The 16774-nt window shown below is 33.2% G+C and overlaps 1 protein-coding gene across 5 annotated transcripts in view; it reads left to right on the plus strand.

The window, feature by feature from the left end:
* Positions 1 to 16774, plus strand: part of LRBA (LPS responsive beige-like anchor protein) — a 726864-nt gene that overhangs the window by 674986 nt on the left and 35104 nt on the right. For all 5 annotated transcript variants that reach the window (XM_032246531.1, XM_032246532.1, XM_032246533.1 and 2 more), the window contains 3 exons: positions 1602 to 1664; positions 6918 to 7073; positions 14585 to 14752. In XM_032246531.1, coding sequence (XP_032102422.1) covers positions 1602 to 1664; positions 6918 to 7073; positions 14585 to 14752 — 387 coding nt within the window. The remainder of the gene's footprint in view (positions 1 to 1601; positions 1665 to 6917; positions 7074 to 14584; positions 14753 to 16774) is intronic.

Genomic DNA, 16774 nt, shown 5'->3' on the forward strand with positions numbered 1-16774 from the left:
ACAGGAGAATAGAAAATTCCAGGCAGCAATTTCTTGATTTGCAAAAGAAAACTACTGAAGTAGCTGCAGAAGCTAGGAGCTGATATGACCCTGAAAATCCAGGGTGCAGGCCAAGCTGGCTGAGACTGTCCGGACCCAACATGACGCTGAATTTGATCTAGGCTTGACGTAGAACCTCATTATATGCTCATTAACATACAAATCATACACCCACCAGTGCCATGACTGTTCCAGTACCACCCATATTTGGTGTAAAAATGGATGGCACCACAGTTCTGAGAAATCACCACCTTTTCCCAGGAATCTTCATAAACATTCCACTCCTTCGTTAGAGAAACCCATAGAGATAGGAACCCCAACCCTCCTTGTACACGACTCTCTCTTGAGTACATCCGCACTCCCCTTTTGAGTGTGTACTTTTTGCTTTGCAATAAATCTCCATACTTTTACTATTTCCTGAATTGTCCTTGAGTTTCTTCTCACTATGGTTTCAAGGGCCTGGTCACCAGCCAGGGTTGAGGTCCCACTAGCATTTGGGGACCTCCCCTAACCCACCGCTATCAATGGCATATTAAGCAGAGCTCTAATATCAACCAAGCAATAATGTGAATGCTTGTGAGTCTATAAAAAGTAGATACTGAGCAGAGTGTAGGGTTGAGTCATTTGGGGAAAATAGTTTGGAAAAGGGCTCAGAAATTAACTATCAGAACTATGAAGCTGAAAAGATAATCTATTCTGAACCCTGTTTTATGGTTTATGATTTGTGCAAGGTTGCATCAGGTAGTTCCTGATTCCTAACATACTTCCTCTTTACCAAAAGTCCTTTTCCCTTTCACAGTGAAACAGCCTGCAAAACCTCTCTTCAATTATAAAATAAGCATGCCTGAATCCTTAAAACCATTTTGAGAATTGAACAAACTATTCTTAGGATAGATTGATTTTTGTTATTCATTTGCTTCTCAGAGTATTTTTAAATTGAAACCATGGAAATATTAAATATTAATAAAATGTATTTTTAAGCCCTCAATCCAATCTTTAAGAAAATATTTCAGCCAAATGCATTTAACTGAAACATTTATCTGTGGATAGCTTTCTTTATTTTTATTCAGACTTTCAATTGATTGATTTTAAGTGATGGATGAAACATTAAATGTTCTCTGACTTAGAGCTTTCCCTTTCTCCATCATAAATTGGCATTTTTGTGGATCCTTTGTGTTCAAAACTGCCTTTTTAAGAAGTAACAAAAAAAATAGTATTTGCTACAGTCAGCAGATGGTTGTCACATTTTGTTTTCAGTGCGCTTTACCACTTAATTTTGTTTTGTTGCAGCATCAGAGGTTGCCAGTCAAGCATCTGCTATAGCTTATGGCCTAGGACTGGAGCCACTGCTGATGGCACATGTTCAGAGCGGCACTAATCTAAAATAAATGTTTAATAAGCTAGCCATAAAAGCACCTGGATTTTTGTTCTTTAAATTCGCAAAACTACATGAAAGATTTAGAGATTGGAAACGATTCTACATAAGGTTTGACTTATGCATTTTTATGTAGTTTAGTATATAAAAAATAATGCCTTTTTTCTTTATCTTTTGTGAATTCCAGCTCATCAAGGTGCTGTACAAGACCAGCCATACCAGCTGCCAGTGGAAATCGATCCTCTCATAGGTCTGTCACTTCCTTCTCTCTTTGCGATTCATTAAGCTCTGTATGGTGGCCCTGAAGTGTAGATTACAGTTGTTTTTCACTTGCTGGTTGCTGGGAATGGAATTTTCCTGATAAACCATTTGCATGCAAATTGGAATGCAATGAGCTGTGGCTATGCTGGTATTTCATCAACTCCCCCTCGTTGGTTTGCCTAATTTGAACAGGCCTAGGACGCGTGTCACTGAAAATTAATATGGATGCTGTAATAATGTGTGATTGAGAATGCGCATGAAGTACTGTCAGGATAATATTGGATCTTTTCATCACTCAGACTTGTTGATGAGCAGGAGCAAGGCACGTTATGATGAATTGGTGCACCGGTAATGTGATGGAGCTCCTTTGCTAGGAAAATTTTCATAATAACAGTGGGGTTCTTAGCAGTACTGTGTTATGAAAAATAAAACTGTAGTGCCAGGGTTTCATCATTAAAGGAGATCAATCCTTTCTTCCTAGACCCTCTGTTCAGTCTGAGGGGATTAATGTGCAATTGCAGAGCAGTTTCAAAGTTGAAATATATTGCCTAGCCAAGGGTAGTGTTAAGATATTTGTATTCATTTTCCTAGGGTCCTACAGCCCAATAAATTGCCATTGGAGGTTAAATTTGTTCAGGGGAGAAAAAAATAGGGAGGAGACCAGAAAGAGCCATTGGGATGAAATGAGCATCTGCAGCAGATGACTTAGAATATTTAATTGCTGTTATGCTTTTTGAGTAGATTAGTTGAAATCTCTAGTTTAGCATTTTTCATCCTTACATGTGGGGATTTCAAATGTGGCATCACATTAAAGAATGTTAAGCCTCGATTTTGAAGTTATTTAATAATATTTAATAATATTGAAGTTATTTAATAATTTTTAGAATAAAAAACTTGCTTACCTGTGGGGTAATGCTGTCAGCATAGATATTTAACTTGCAATTTTGTCAGATTTTTCTGGCACAAATAAATTTGTTAGAATTTTAGTGTTTTTTAAAGAAAGCATATAAATGAGCAGTTTTATTATTTTAAAATCCAAGATGTTCCATATATATTACCATTTTTGTCTTTAAAAACCATTGTTTCAATGGAGAGCTAAATGACCACCATTAGCAGGATGACTATCAGGATGAACAAAAATAACCTCTAAACCAATTCATTTATCATTTCCCCAAGTATAACCAGAATCTAATATGTAATTATCTATATGAAGGATAAATACCACTCTGGTTCTTAAATCTTGTTTTTCTTTGAGTAGATATGATTTGCCATATATTAAAAAAAAAAAAACAAAAAAAACAAAAAAAAAACTAAAATGCTCACTTGGGTAGTTTAAAAGTCAGGAAAATAATGAAGTCCATTTGCTGAGTCATTTAAAGCATGATTTCTGAATTTTAGACCTATCATTTTCTTTGCACCTTGACAATGAATATTCTACACTATAAAGTCTAATTAAATGAATTCAGCAATTGTTGTAACCCTTTAGAGTAAGCATGGGTAAACTTTTTTGGTAAAAGGCCAGATAGTAAGTATTTTAGGTTGAGCATCTCTAATCTGCAAATCTCAAACCCAAACTAGTCCAAACTCTGAAACTTTTTGAAGACCAATGTGACACCATTAAGTGGAAAATTCCACACCTGACCTCATGTGACATACATTAAAAACACAGTCCAAACTTTATGTCAGTCACAAAATTATTTAAAATATTATATAAAATTACCGACCTTCAGGCTATATATATATCAGGTCCATATGAAACACAAATTAATTTTGTGTTTAGACTTGGGTGTCATCCCCAAGATATCTCAATATATACAAATATTCCAAAACCTGAAAAAAAAAATTGAAATCCAAAATACTTCTGGTTCCAAGTATTTCAGATAAGGGAAACTCAAGTTGTTCTTAATTCTGCCAGTATAGCACAGACGTGACCATAAAGAAAATACAAATAAAGGAACATAGCTGTTTTCTAATAAAACTGTATATACAAAACCAGGCATGGGCTGGATTCAGCCTTGGATCATAGTTTTGCTGTCCCTGCCCGAGATTACTGGTCAACAGACTTTATTCCTCTACCTCCTAAAAGAATTCTTTAAAACCATGTACCCTCTCAGACATTTTTAAGTTGACATCTATAAGTTTTCATCACAAGTTTAAATGGTTGCAAAGGTTATAAGTTCTGGCACAGTGTAAAAGCTGTTTAATATATCCAATGGAATCTAAGTATCAGAGTGAATTGATACTCAGTAAACAAAATTTTGGTATATTTAATAGAACCTAAATATTAGAGTGAACTGATATTCAATATTTTGTTTCTAAAAAATACATTAAAAACCCGTTAACATTTGGAAATTTCACATTATTACTTTTTTATCTTGAATTTATATTTTTATTCTACTTCCCCCAGATAATATTATGTTAACGTTAAAAAATTGATTACTCTATTATGCTTTTCTGCCAAAAAATGTGTTTGAAAAGTTAAGCATATGTATTCAATTTAAATTTTAAAAGTTCCTATCACCATAAGGCTCAAGTTTTAAAATAAATTTATCTGTATTGAGTGATTATTACAAATATTAATGTATTTATAATTATAAAGTTTAATAAATGTTTATTAACATAAAATGAACATTGATTGGAAATTTATCTTTAATGAAATAGATAGGGCTTCCCCCCCTCCCCCCCAGTTAACACATATATTCCTGGATAAATATTATTTAATGCTGCACAAGACAGGATTTGTCAGCAAATCCTGACAATGGAACCTCTGAGCAATGTTACTTACTTTAGAAAATAGATGGGAAAGAGCTTTGTTTCAACTGTGCCACTCAAATCTTTGAACTCTTTCTTCATTAGTGGCAAAATTCATATAGTGATCTATTACTAAGAGTTATTTTTATGGTTTATTATTAAATTATCTATAATTTTAACAGTCTGTCATTAAAACTTATTTTTAATGATCTACCAATTGACAACATGATTGGATCTTCATTCCATTTTATTGAAAGCAGTAAATTGGAAACCACCTGACTTGCAGAATGATTTGATATCTGTACATTCACTTTTCAGTATCACTTCATCATTTTGAATTGTACCTTTATTGGAGGCAAGAAATTATATTCTGGGGTAAAGCACATAGTAAGATTCTGTGTGGACGGGAAATATGTCCTTATTTTATCTGGTGGAAGAAGGGCATGAGAAAGTGGAGGTAAGAGAGGAACACTCACAGGAGAGTTCTCAGGCAAATCGATTTCAAGCAGTAAAATATATTAAAATTGAGAAATTAGAAACTTGCTGGTTTTAACTTCTGAACCTGTGTATCTCTTAGGAAGTCTTATATCTCCAAGGGTATGCATACCCTAGTTTGAAGACTGCTTATCTAGATAAATATACCTTAGTTGGATGGGGGACTTGGCAGTGTTAAATTACAAGTAAGCACTTGCTTAGAAAATAGTTCATGTGTTTGCTGAGGGAGCATCAGCCTTTGCCCATGGGTACTTTGTGGTCAGTCAATTCAAAATTATGTACATGCCCAAATCTGTTGAGGTTCTCCCAAGAGATCACCCCAACCCCCCAAAAAAGATCGCAAAAGTTTATATCATAGGAGCAAAAGTCATATATAACACTGACAAGAATGAACATGTCTACAGTTCTCATGCGGAATGAAGTATTGCAGTAACCAGTATAGAAAGTACCACAGACCTTGTTTTAATTGCTAGGTTTATTGGAATTTTAAAAAATTGTATCACACAACTTCAATGGGATACTTGATTGTAATTATTGGACACTGTCTCCATGATAACAATATGATATCCATAAAAGCTTTTCTCATCTGCCAGCAACTTCCCATTGTTAGAAAGAAAGGAAAAAAAATAATTCCCAACAAGGATTCTGCCTTTTTTACTACTGCTATCACTTTCTAGACCAGTAACCCTCCAAAAGCATATGAAGCTTCCATTATGAAATAGTTATCCAATAATCTTAAATAGTTGTGTACACAGACATTAGCAGGATTCTGCAGTGTTAACGTGTATGTGTACATGTGTGCCTGTTGTATGTGCCATGAGGGCAGCAGATCCGTCAGACCTGTGTCCACTGTGGTTCCCATCACAGCACTGGAGAGTATTTTGAATACTTTTTTTTCTTCTGTTTTACTTTCTGAGTTTTCTATTAAACTACCCACATTAACGCAGTTTTTACATACAATGAATAGAATATGGATATTTTTGTATGTTTAATTTTTCAAAAAATTGAAACATGATAAAAAGCTTAATAATCAGATGCAGAAGTTTGTTCTGATTTCTGGTACAATCAAATTTCTTTAGCAGCATAAGAATCCTTATTTATACTGGAGAGATGATGGTAAAATAACCCTTAGATCACTAGGAAATAAAGCTTTCTATTTGGTTGGCCTTAATGCCAAAAAAGGTATCTTGGTGAAGATTTCGTTTCTGATAATGGCACACTCGATGGTGTATTTCTGGGCGATTATTACTCTTCCTATGTGCTCAGTGTTGCTCTATGTCTGACCTTTTTCTTTGTGACAAACCCCATTTCAGGTGCTCTGTAGCACTTTGAAAACACACTGCCAAGGCTGTCTTGTTTTATTGCTTAAATAAAGAGTAAGAAAGTGGCAGTCTGCTGTGCTTTGACTTTTTCAATTACAAGAATCTTTAATAAATAGTCATTCTACCCTTTCCTTACATGCAAGTGCAGTTGTAAACAGGGGAAATGGGAGTTCCCATCCAGTCAAATTAAAGACCCGTTAAAGCCAAAGTAGTACAAGATGCTACAATATTTCAAATATATGACATTTAAATCCTAATATCTCTTCCTTGTGACAAAATGTTAAAGGTAATAGATTGTCACAACATGAACCATTCTCATGACAATAAATGTAATGAGATTGTCAGAAACACAAACCTAACTGTGATGCAGTCTGGAGATTGTAATCTAGTTTGGTTCTGCCCAAGAGCTAGAGAGCATGTTCTGTGAATTGTGTACTATTTTTAAATTGTAGTGTTATTTTTTCTTTCCTCTAAGCAAAACTTTTTAACTGAGATATTGAATTTAGCTACCCACATTCTTCCAGCGATTGGATATGTTTTCCTACTTGAATTTTCAATTATTATACTTAAAGATCAAGTACTGTTATCTGAGAATCTGTCTCCTCTTCTCCTTCACTATAGAATTTCTTTGTCCATGTGGGTTTAATTGTTGTTTTTCCTCCCTATTCTTACAGCCAGCAATACAGGAATGCATAGGAGACAAATCACTGACCTTTTAGACCAAAGTATTCAGGTGCATTCCCAGTGCTTCGTCATCACTTCAGACAACCGCTATATTCTTGTCTGTGGCTTCTGGGATAAGAGTTTCAGAGTCTATTCTACAGACACAGGTAATTTTTATTTTCTTTATCAGTGAGCTAAAGTTTACTATAAGTAGCATTGAGAGGCTTAGAATGCATTCTCATCTGCTTCTTTCTAAAAATTATAAAATCCTAATATTTACAAAATAAAGAGACAAGGGCATTGTTTTCCCTCTTCAAATAATAATCTACTATATGTAGTTCACTATTAAATTTGCTTCACCATGTTTGTAAGAGACAGTTTTTTATAGTAGGTTTGTGTCCCAAGCTCATGCTTATAGAATAAATGATTCATTTTGAAGGCAAGTCCTGGTATGTAAATACCATGCATGAGTGTATGCATAGTCTCATGGCAAGTGCACATACATAGAAGTGTATTTTGTCACTTTTGTATTATTTAAAGGATTTTCTTTTCCTTACTTGAAAGACTCATTAAGTCTAACTCTTGGCAGTAGATATCTTGCCTCTACCCAATTCTGCATAGAATCTTGCTGAAATCTACACCATCATGAAGAAAAGTAGCTGACTATTGATTTCGTGTGTGACAGGAGGTCCTGTTAAAATATAAAAGTTTTAAGTCTATATATTCATTTACATGCATCTCCCTAAGGGACAAACCAGCTCAGCTCAGTCTTATAGAAGATCTGGTTGTGTAAATGTTTATAAATTTTTGCATATAGGAAATTGAGAAACATTGAGAAATTTAATGGTGTCCCTTAAAATATTTTAGAAATTGTTAGAGGATGAAATAAAATTATAGTAAATATATAGTTTAATATTTCAAATAATTAAAATGAGATAGTAATTCATTAGAGCTAATTGATCTACAGTCATGTGTTGCTTAACAACAGGCATACATTCTGATAAATGCATTGTTAGGGGATTTTATCGTTGTGCAAACATCATAGAGTATGCTTACACAAATTGGGTGGGATATCCCAGAATAATGTAGGCTATATGGAGTCACCTATTGTTCCTAGGCTACAAATCTGCACAGCATATTACCATACAGTATACTGTAGGCAATTGTAACACAATGGTAAGTATCTGTGTATCTAAATATATCTAAAAATAGAAAAGTAGAGTAAAAATATGATAAAAGATAAAAATTCCACTGTCTTCTGCAGGTAAATAATAATAATAATAATAAAAGATAAAAACTGGTTTACCTAATAGGGTACTTCCCATGAATAGAGCTTGTAGGACAGGAAGTTGTGCTGCGTTGACACAGTGAGTGAGCAGCCAGTGACTGTGAAGGCCTAGGACATGACTGTACATTACTGTAAACTTTATAAAACTCTGCATACTTAGGCTACACTAAATTTATTTTACAAATTTTTTCCTCAGTAATAATTGGCTTACTGAAACTTTTTCACTTTATAAATTTTTTAATGATTTTAAACTTTTCAACTCTTGTAATAACACATTGCTTAAAATACATATTGTATAACTGTATAAAAATATTTCCTATATATCTTTATTGTATAGCTTTTTTCCTATTTTAAAAATTTTTAGAAAACTAAGACACAAACATATAAATTAGGCTAGGCCTCCATAGGGTCAGGGTGATCAGTATCACTGTCTTCCACCTCCACATTCTTGGCCCACTGGAAAGTCTTCAGGGGCAAGAACATGCATGTAGCTGTCATCTCCTATGATAACAATGCCTTTTGGAATACCACCTGAAGGGCCTGCCTGTGCCTATTTTAGAATCAACTTTTTCTTTTTATATGTAGAAAGAGTTTACTTTAAAATAACAATATAAAGTATGGGATAATAAATATATAAACCAGTAACAGAGTCATTTATTTTCAAGTATTATGCACCATACATAATGGTATGTGCTATATCTATATACCTCTGGCAGTGCAGTAAGTTCATTTACACCAGCATCACGACACACGTGAGTGATGCATTGAACTACAGTGATACCACAGCTATGATGTCACTACGTGATAGATATTTTTCAGCTTCATTATAATATCATGGGACCACCATCATATATGTAGTCCATCGTTGACCAAAAAGTTGTTATAAAGCTCATGACTATATACTATGAAAGTAGATATTTCAACTGAAACAAAGACCTAGATATATCTTTATGTAATGTTGTAGGAATTGAAAAATCTTTTTAATTGAACTTCCTAGTTATTTAAATGCCTTATGGTAAATCATCTTCCAGTCTTGTTAATAATCTTTATAAAATGTTTGAGTCCATACTCCTGCCTTAATAAATATAGTATATAGAACAATTAATTTTTGGTTATTCAAGGAGTTTGTTCTTGAACATCTTTTTATCTTTATTGTTTGTTATGTGGAATTGATTATGTGGTTTACTTACAGTTTACATCTTTATTCTGTAGGTGTAGGAAAGAAAGCATCACCATTCAAGCCTTTCTGATTATTTGGGCTTTTACTAGATGTTTAAGTCTATGGGGTGGATTACTATTAACCTAAAACACTTCTTTAACCTTCTCTAATAATTCAATGGCAAGTTTTCTTAAAATATATTTATTTTTATACATTTCCTCAGATTTGTCAAATTGAAATATTAGCTTTTCTTTCAGCCATTATAATGATAACCCTTAGCAATATTTGACCTCAAATTGTGCTCTTTTTGCACAAACTTTGAGGTTAAACCTGTCACACCGTTTCACAAGATTTTCCTTCTTTGTTTTTTTCTGCTTATTTTAAAGAGACAGTTGGAGTACAGTGGCACAGTTATGGCTCACTGCAGCCTCAAACTCCTGGGCTCAGGTGATCCTCCTGTATTGTCCTCCCAAGTAGCTGGGACCACAGGCACGTGCCACTACACCCAGCTATTTCTTGTTTTTTTTTGTTTGTTTTTAAAGCTTTTATAGAGACAAGGGTCTCACTCTGTTGTCCAGAGTGGTCTTAAACTCCTGGAGATTTTCTTAAATATTCTTTTGGACTTCATATTTCTTTTCCACATATTTTTTAAGTGATTAAAAATTTTTGAACCTGAAAATGAGTTTTACACTGTAAAACAGAGCTAATAGAACTGTAAAGCAGTCTTTTTGGTTTACAGTTCTATTAGTTTTGGCAATGCATTGAGTAGTTCACCGCCACAGTCAAGGTGCAGAGCGCCCCCACATACCCTGTGCCACCTACTAGAAGTCAGCTTTTTATGCCACCCTCAACCTCCTGGCAGTAACTGATCTATTCCTCATCTCTAGTTGTGCCTTTTTCAGAATGTCATATAAATGGAAGCACAAACCATGTCAATCTTTGGCTTTGGCATTCGAGTTTTTTTAGTTTGTTGACATTCTATATTATTGCTTTTTAAAGCATGCAATATTAATATTTGTAAAGTAAAGCTAACTTCACTTTTATATACTACTACTAATTGAAATCCTATATTCACACAGTTTTATAGAATTTATAAAATTCTTTCACATGCTAGGTATTGTTTCAGTCTCATAATAATCCTGTGGTGTGGACAGGTGTCTTATCCCCATTTTTCAGATGATGAAACTGAGGTTTAGTGACATTATGTAACTTGTTGAAATTTATGTAGCTAACAGTGATAGAAGTAGGCCTTGGACCTACCTCTTCTAATTTTAAATGTAGCATGCTTTGTGATTGTACCATGTTGTCTCATCCAGGTGTTACCAGTCAGTCACTTTTCTTTGGGAAAATGCTGTAATTGGTAATACTAGGTTCCTAATATGTCTGCCATGTTACATTAGATGTAATAAACCTGATATCATTCTTTTCCCTCTTTCAAAATACCTTCTAATGTACTGTTTTTAAAAATATGTGTGTTTGTGTGTAAAATGTATAAATAAGGAATAGTTTTAAACTTCATTTCAGTTTAAACTTCATTTCAATCCCTTCATTTCAGAGACCGACTTAGCTTGCGAAATAAAAATATTTATACTTACCAGAAAAGTTGTAGAAAAAATCTCAAATGATAGTCCTGGTATCTTTCTTAATATCGTGTTTAAAAAATCTGATGCAAGTTTTATTTAAAATAATTTCAGTTAGGGTAAATATGTGTTTGCATTTTTATGACAATAGGAATATTAAATATTTTTTCCTAAGTTTAGCAGAGAATCAAGGGAAAATTGTATGATCAGTAATATATAATGGCAAAGCTAACACAAGTGTTGAATTCAATTATATTTTAGCACACAAGCCAAAAAAAAAATCCTTCTCTTATTAGATTGCGGGGGAGGGAGGAGAAACATGGGTTGTAACAGGAAATTCTTTAAACATAAATCATGTTTTCGGGCCACAACCAGAACAGCAGAGGCAACAATAAAACCTTCCCCTGGCAATCGGAATTATTTTCAGGCCGCATTTTAGATCCAGTGCAGAGTCCTGAGCTTGAATTTTTTTATTTGTAGCACAGCTGTCAAATAAAACATTAACTAGAAAATTTGTTCTGTCAAAAAAGGGATATTCTAGTGCTTGTGGTAATATTTGATATTAGTGTGTGGAGAGGTGGACTGGTATTAAAGGAAACAAAAAATAAAGGTTGAGGAACACTTATGAGATTATCAGAAAATAATTTACCAAAAAGAGCAGCAGGTATTTATATGCTGTGATTTATTTAGGAGGAGTGAACCTCAACCTTATAGCAATAACAAATATTGCTGAGGAAGGCTGCCAGAACAGGAAAAAGTAAACTTAAAAATAATGTTTTCCAGAGTTGAGCCCAAAGTATAAATTGTAAAGAATAAAGTTAATTTGTGTTAACATATAAACCCTTTAGATGTAACTGCTTAAATGTCACTCTCTCCTTTCTAATACTTATCCGTATTCATAATTATATATATGTTTGGGTTTAATGACGGTCTGCTTCACAACGCTGTAAAGGCTATGAGGCAGGAACCATGTCTATTTGTTCACCGCTGTATACAGGTAAGAAGGCCTAATGCTTGGCACTTAATAGGTGCTAAGTATTTGTTGAATGAAAATGAATTTTGATAACCTTTTGGGAAATAACCAAAACAGTAGAAGATTTTAGTTGAAAAAGGAACCACCACAACTGAATACACGTTTCCTTACACCGACACTGGAGAAACAGAGCAGTGACTTCAAGTCATAAGAATTAACATGTGCATCTTGTAAAACTCTGCCCCTATATTTAATCCATACCACTCTTACAGCTAAATTTTTTCCCTTTGTCCTCACATAAGTTGGAAATTAAGTTACCAACTGAATAGCTGTTCTGTGCAAGCCCCCTGCTGCACAAGGAACACCTGGGTTTCCTCTGTGTTGTCTACCTCAAGTACCTGGTTGATTATTTCACTCATCCTTGCTCTTACAACCCACTGAGTGTTGGATTTCAAATCTGAAATAAGCTTGCCTGTATGTAATCTATTTAAATCATGCCTATATTTTATGTGCTCTGAGCATTTAGGCATAGGCTAAAGCAGAAGTCACCATATATACTCTGTGATCACATCACTATATGATGGATTCAGTTTCTTTCAGTGGTTAAAATACACGGATTTAACCTTTGATTTTCTATTTATTAATAAGAGTGCTTTCAGCTACCTAACTTTTGTCTTATCCTGTGTAAGGTCTGCCTGTACTCTGATCTCGCCAATTTACCGCTGAACCTCCACATTCTGTTTATCATGTAAATTGGAAATGAAGTAAAAATTATTATATATTTCATATTTAATTTGCTCAATTTTTTTTAATTCTTGAAAGCCTTAGATTCTTCTTCCTTTATTCTTTATCGATATAAGCTAATTTTTAATGAAATGTTTTGGTGTCAACTTAAAAGGCTGAAGTAATTCAAAAGTGAACATTTTGAACATTTAGCAATTAGAGACACCTGCTTTAAAGTCTACTCTCCCTTAATCACAGGAGAAAAAAAGTACTGTATTAATTTTGCAATTTTAGATTGAAATGAATCTGATTTTAAATTTATTAGAAGTAGGCTATATGGAAGGTTGCCACTCATGAATGAAAACATGTATTTTACTTTTCCATCTGATTTAGATAATATTTCAGTTTTTTTTTTTTTTTTTTTTTTTTTTTTTTTTTTTGAGATGGAGTTTCGCTCTTGTTACCCAGGCTGGAGTGCAATGGCGCGATCTCGGCTCACCGCAACCTCCGCCTCCTGGGTTCAGGCAATTCTCCTGCCTCAGCCTCCTGAGTAGCTGGGATTACAGGCACGTGCCACCATGCCCAGCTAATTTTTTGTATTTTTAGTAGAGACGGGGTTTCACCATGTTGACCAGGATGGTCTCGATCTCTTGACCTCGTGATCCACCCGCCTCGGCCTCCCAAAGTGCTGGGATTACAGGCTTGAGCCACCGCGCCCGGCCTCAGAATTTTATTTCTAAATTTTCAGCCTTCATAAGCCTTAGGTTTATTAAAATCAAGAATTTAAAAAATTTAAAGTAAATATTATATTTATTATCTTGAAAAGTTAAATACACTTTGTATGTCAGTACTTGAGACCTTAACCTTTTAAGAAGTTTACATTGTATTCCAGGTTAAACACATAAACTGTTTAGGCATATTAATTTAATTTTCTGCTTAGTAGCCTTTCTTTTTCTTGAATACAGGAATTATATTTTATAATAGAAATATAAACACTTATTAAAAAAAATAGAAAACCATGCTGAATATTAAGGGTAGACATTCTGTGAGACTCATTTGTATACTCTGTAGACATTTCAAAGGAAATATGTTAGCTAGTAACTCTAAAGATGGAATGGGGATCTGCCACAGATATTTAATTCTTTAGACAATTTTGTGTGAATTATTACCACCATATCTGGTTAAACAAAGATTCTTAAAGGGTTTTACTTTTTTTCTGACATCTTTACATGAAGAAGTCTTATGTGTTTGAAGCCCTAGATATATAGTAAGTATGTTTTCTGGGCTCCTCTCTATGTCCCCAGTCTTTACCATCTTGATTTCACTCTCAAGGAATTTTCATCAGGCTATTAAGACAAATTGCAATCACAGTGTCTTAGTTCTTTAATCATAATTTCCATATAATCCTGATTTGAAAAGTTAGAAGCTCTCCAAAATGACTTATATTGTCTTTGTATAGACCACTTAAAAAAACAAATATGTTAAATCTTCACTAATTCAGAGACAGGTTTTTAGTAGTGACGTCTAAATTATAAAGTACTTTTACAGAATGGCAACTAAGTTTTGTTTTATTTTGAATCATATAGAGTAACTCAAGAAAGTGTTAAAATGGTTCCAAAAGGGGTTTCCTGGGCCTGCTTTAATCAGTAAACATGATTCATTTGTAATTTATAGAAGCCATTTGTAATGATACAGTGCTATGGTCCTCAAGTATTATTTGTTGAAATAGTTTTAACACATACCTTTCAAAAGTGTTAACACTTTCAATTGATTTTTTTTGGTTGTTCTTGTTAGTATTCAAAAAAAAACTCTTAGGTTGGACCATGTCAAATTATTGTAAAATCTGAATTATGACAGTCTGAGTTCCTATGGCTTCATTGTTTTAACAAGTTATCTGTTCATAGAATTTTTATTTTTTTAATAGCAATTTTAAAGAAAATTGTTTTGCATTACAGGAAAATTAATCCAAGTGGTGTTTGGCCATTGGGATGTCGTCACTTGCCTCGCTCGTTCTGAGTCATATATTGGGGGAAATTGCTACATTCTCTCAGGGTCACGTGATGCAACTCTTTTGCTATGGTACTGGAATGGAAAATGCAGTGGGATTGGAGATAACCCAGGCAGTAAGTACGACTCATTTTGTAAGTAAACTTTTACAAGAATGTAGAGAATAACATTTTGCAGTAAAATTACCTTTTTGTTATGGTAGGAGTGAAACAGAATTATCAAGTATTTTAAATTTCTTACTTATAATTTAAGAAAGGTCCAGATAGCCTCATTATTAACATTTTGTGACCACTGACAATTAAAACCCAAGCAAGAAATCTTACGTTTCATATTATAGGCTGTCCTTATGATCCAAAAATTCCAGTTCTTCGTTGGAAATAGCTGTCACCAAATAAAATACTTTTTATTCATGAACAGTAAGATACAGCATAAAAGAGCAATCACATATTACCTTGTTTATTGAATTCATATTTTAAAAGAACAAAATAAAAATTATAATTTCACACAAACAAACTAGTCTTTATAAAATTATGCTTTCATTTATGTATTAAAAAGATAAAACAGGTCATAAAAGGCCAATATGGAATATTCAAATTGGCTGTTGATTTTTCAGATGGGAAATGAAAATGTTCACCAACAGCCTAAACATCTTTATGAAACTGTGCTGAAGGCAGTAAAACAAAAAATGTGTAACCATTTAAAATTGTAATTCACAGAAGGCAAAAAAGGAAGCAGCTACCATTAAAACCAATCGCACACAGCTGCAGAAAAGAAATGGCTTTAGAAAAACACATTAAGAAGTAGGAAAAAACAATTAAAGGGACCACCTGAAAAATGAGAATTTAATTAAAATGATTATGACAACACTGTAGAATTCCTGCAAGAATAGCGTTAGATTTTTACTTCAGAAGGTAGAGTATTTTAACTGCTCTTAAATATTTACAGTTTCTTAATTTAAAGCAAGTTGCAGTGTATTTGGTTAAGGAAGGATCATGTTCTTCCTGATGACTTTACCTGAATACTTGGTCCTTGCTCTGTCACTCCACCCCAGATTGTGAAATGGCATAAATATGTTAAGTCCATCACATTTTGGACTAACTTCTCAAAGCTATGCTTACACGTATAATATTTGTATGAAAATGAACTTTTTTTTTCAAAAAATTTAGTCAAATGCTAGTATAATGTTAAAAGACATATATGCAAAATATTTTTCAAAGCCATTTCTTATTATGCACATTATAGACTTTGATGTGGTGGGTAAATACAGTTTTTGTGTAATAGATATTTCCTATTTTAATTAAAAAAGGGATAATTTCCTATGCAAATAGAATATGAAAAATAATTTTAAGGCTGTGATGCTATGGATAATACAGACTTTGTGATCAAATTGTAGTGTGTGTGTATATATGTCAAGGAGAGGGTGTATATGCATTTCACATACTTACACAGATACCTCTATATAATTACAATAAAAATTCAAAAGATGTAAATTTCAGGGATTTTATTTTTCATATTCTTTTGAAAAGTACTGTGTTTTTTCATCATGAACACAACATTCTGGTCCTTCTTCCTTTCTGGCCTCTTAGAATTAAGTGACTACTTTCAATTTCTTTTTTCCTGTTTCTCTAAATCTAGTTTCTGAGATTCACTAAATTATCTCAGGCAAACCTAGATTTAATATAGATGATAAATCTACGATTTTGCTATTTATCTCAAAATATTTAGGAAGAACTTTTTCTTGCATTAAAAATGTAAGAGATTTCATGCACATATAGAAATCTAAACACACACACAATAGATATTTGTGTTCTTGTTTTTTTTTAAATTTTACTTAATCATGTTCTATATGTTATACACCATCATTACCAATTTGTATTCTAAGAAGCAGCTAAAGGCTTATTAGCTACACTTGTATGTAATTGCTGTTGCACTTCAGAAATTTAAGTATACCTTAAAGTTAGGAATTTTCAGCTTTTCAAGAAGGAAGAAAGTATGATATATATCATGATTTATGTATACATTTAAATATATTTTCATATGTTTAAATTCTTTGTAATTCAACCTACAGATGGCCTTTAAAAATTGAATTAAGTAGGACTGAACAAATCTTGGGGTTTGTAGTAAAAAAAAAATTCTAA

Source organism: Sapajus apella, unplaced genomic scaffold (genome assembly GCF_009761245.1).
Source record: "Sapajus apella isolate SASKATOON/1434 unplaced genomic scaffold, GSC_monkey_1.0 scaffold61, whole genome shotgun sequence".
Classification (NCBI taxonomy): Eukaryota; Metazoa; Chordata; class Mammalia; order Primates; family Cebidae; genus Sapajus; species Sapajus apella.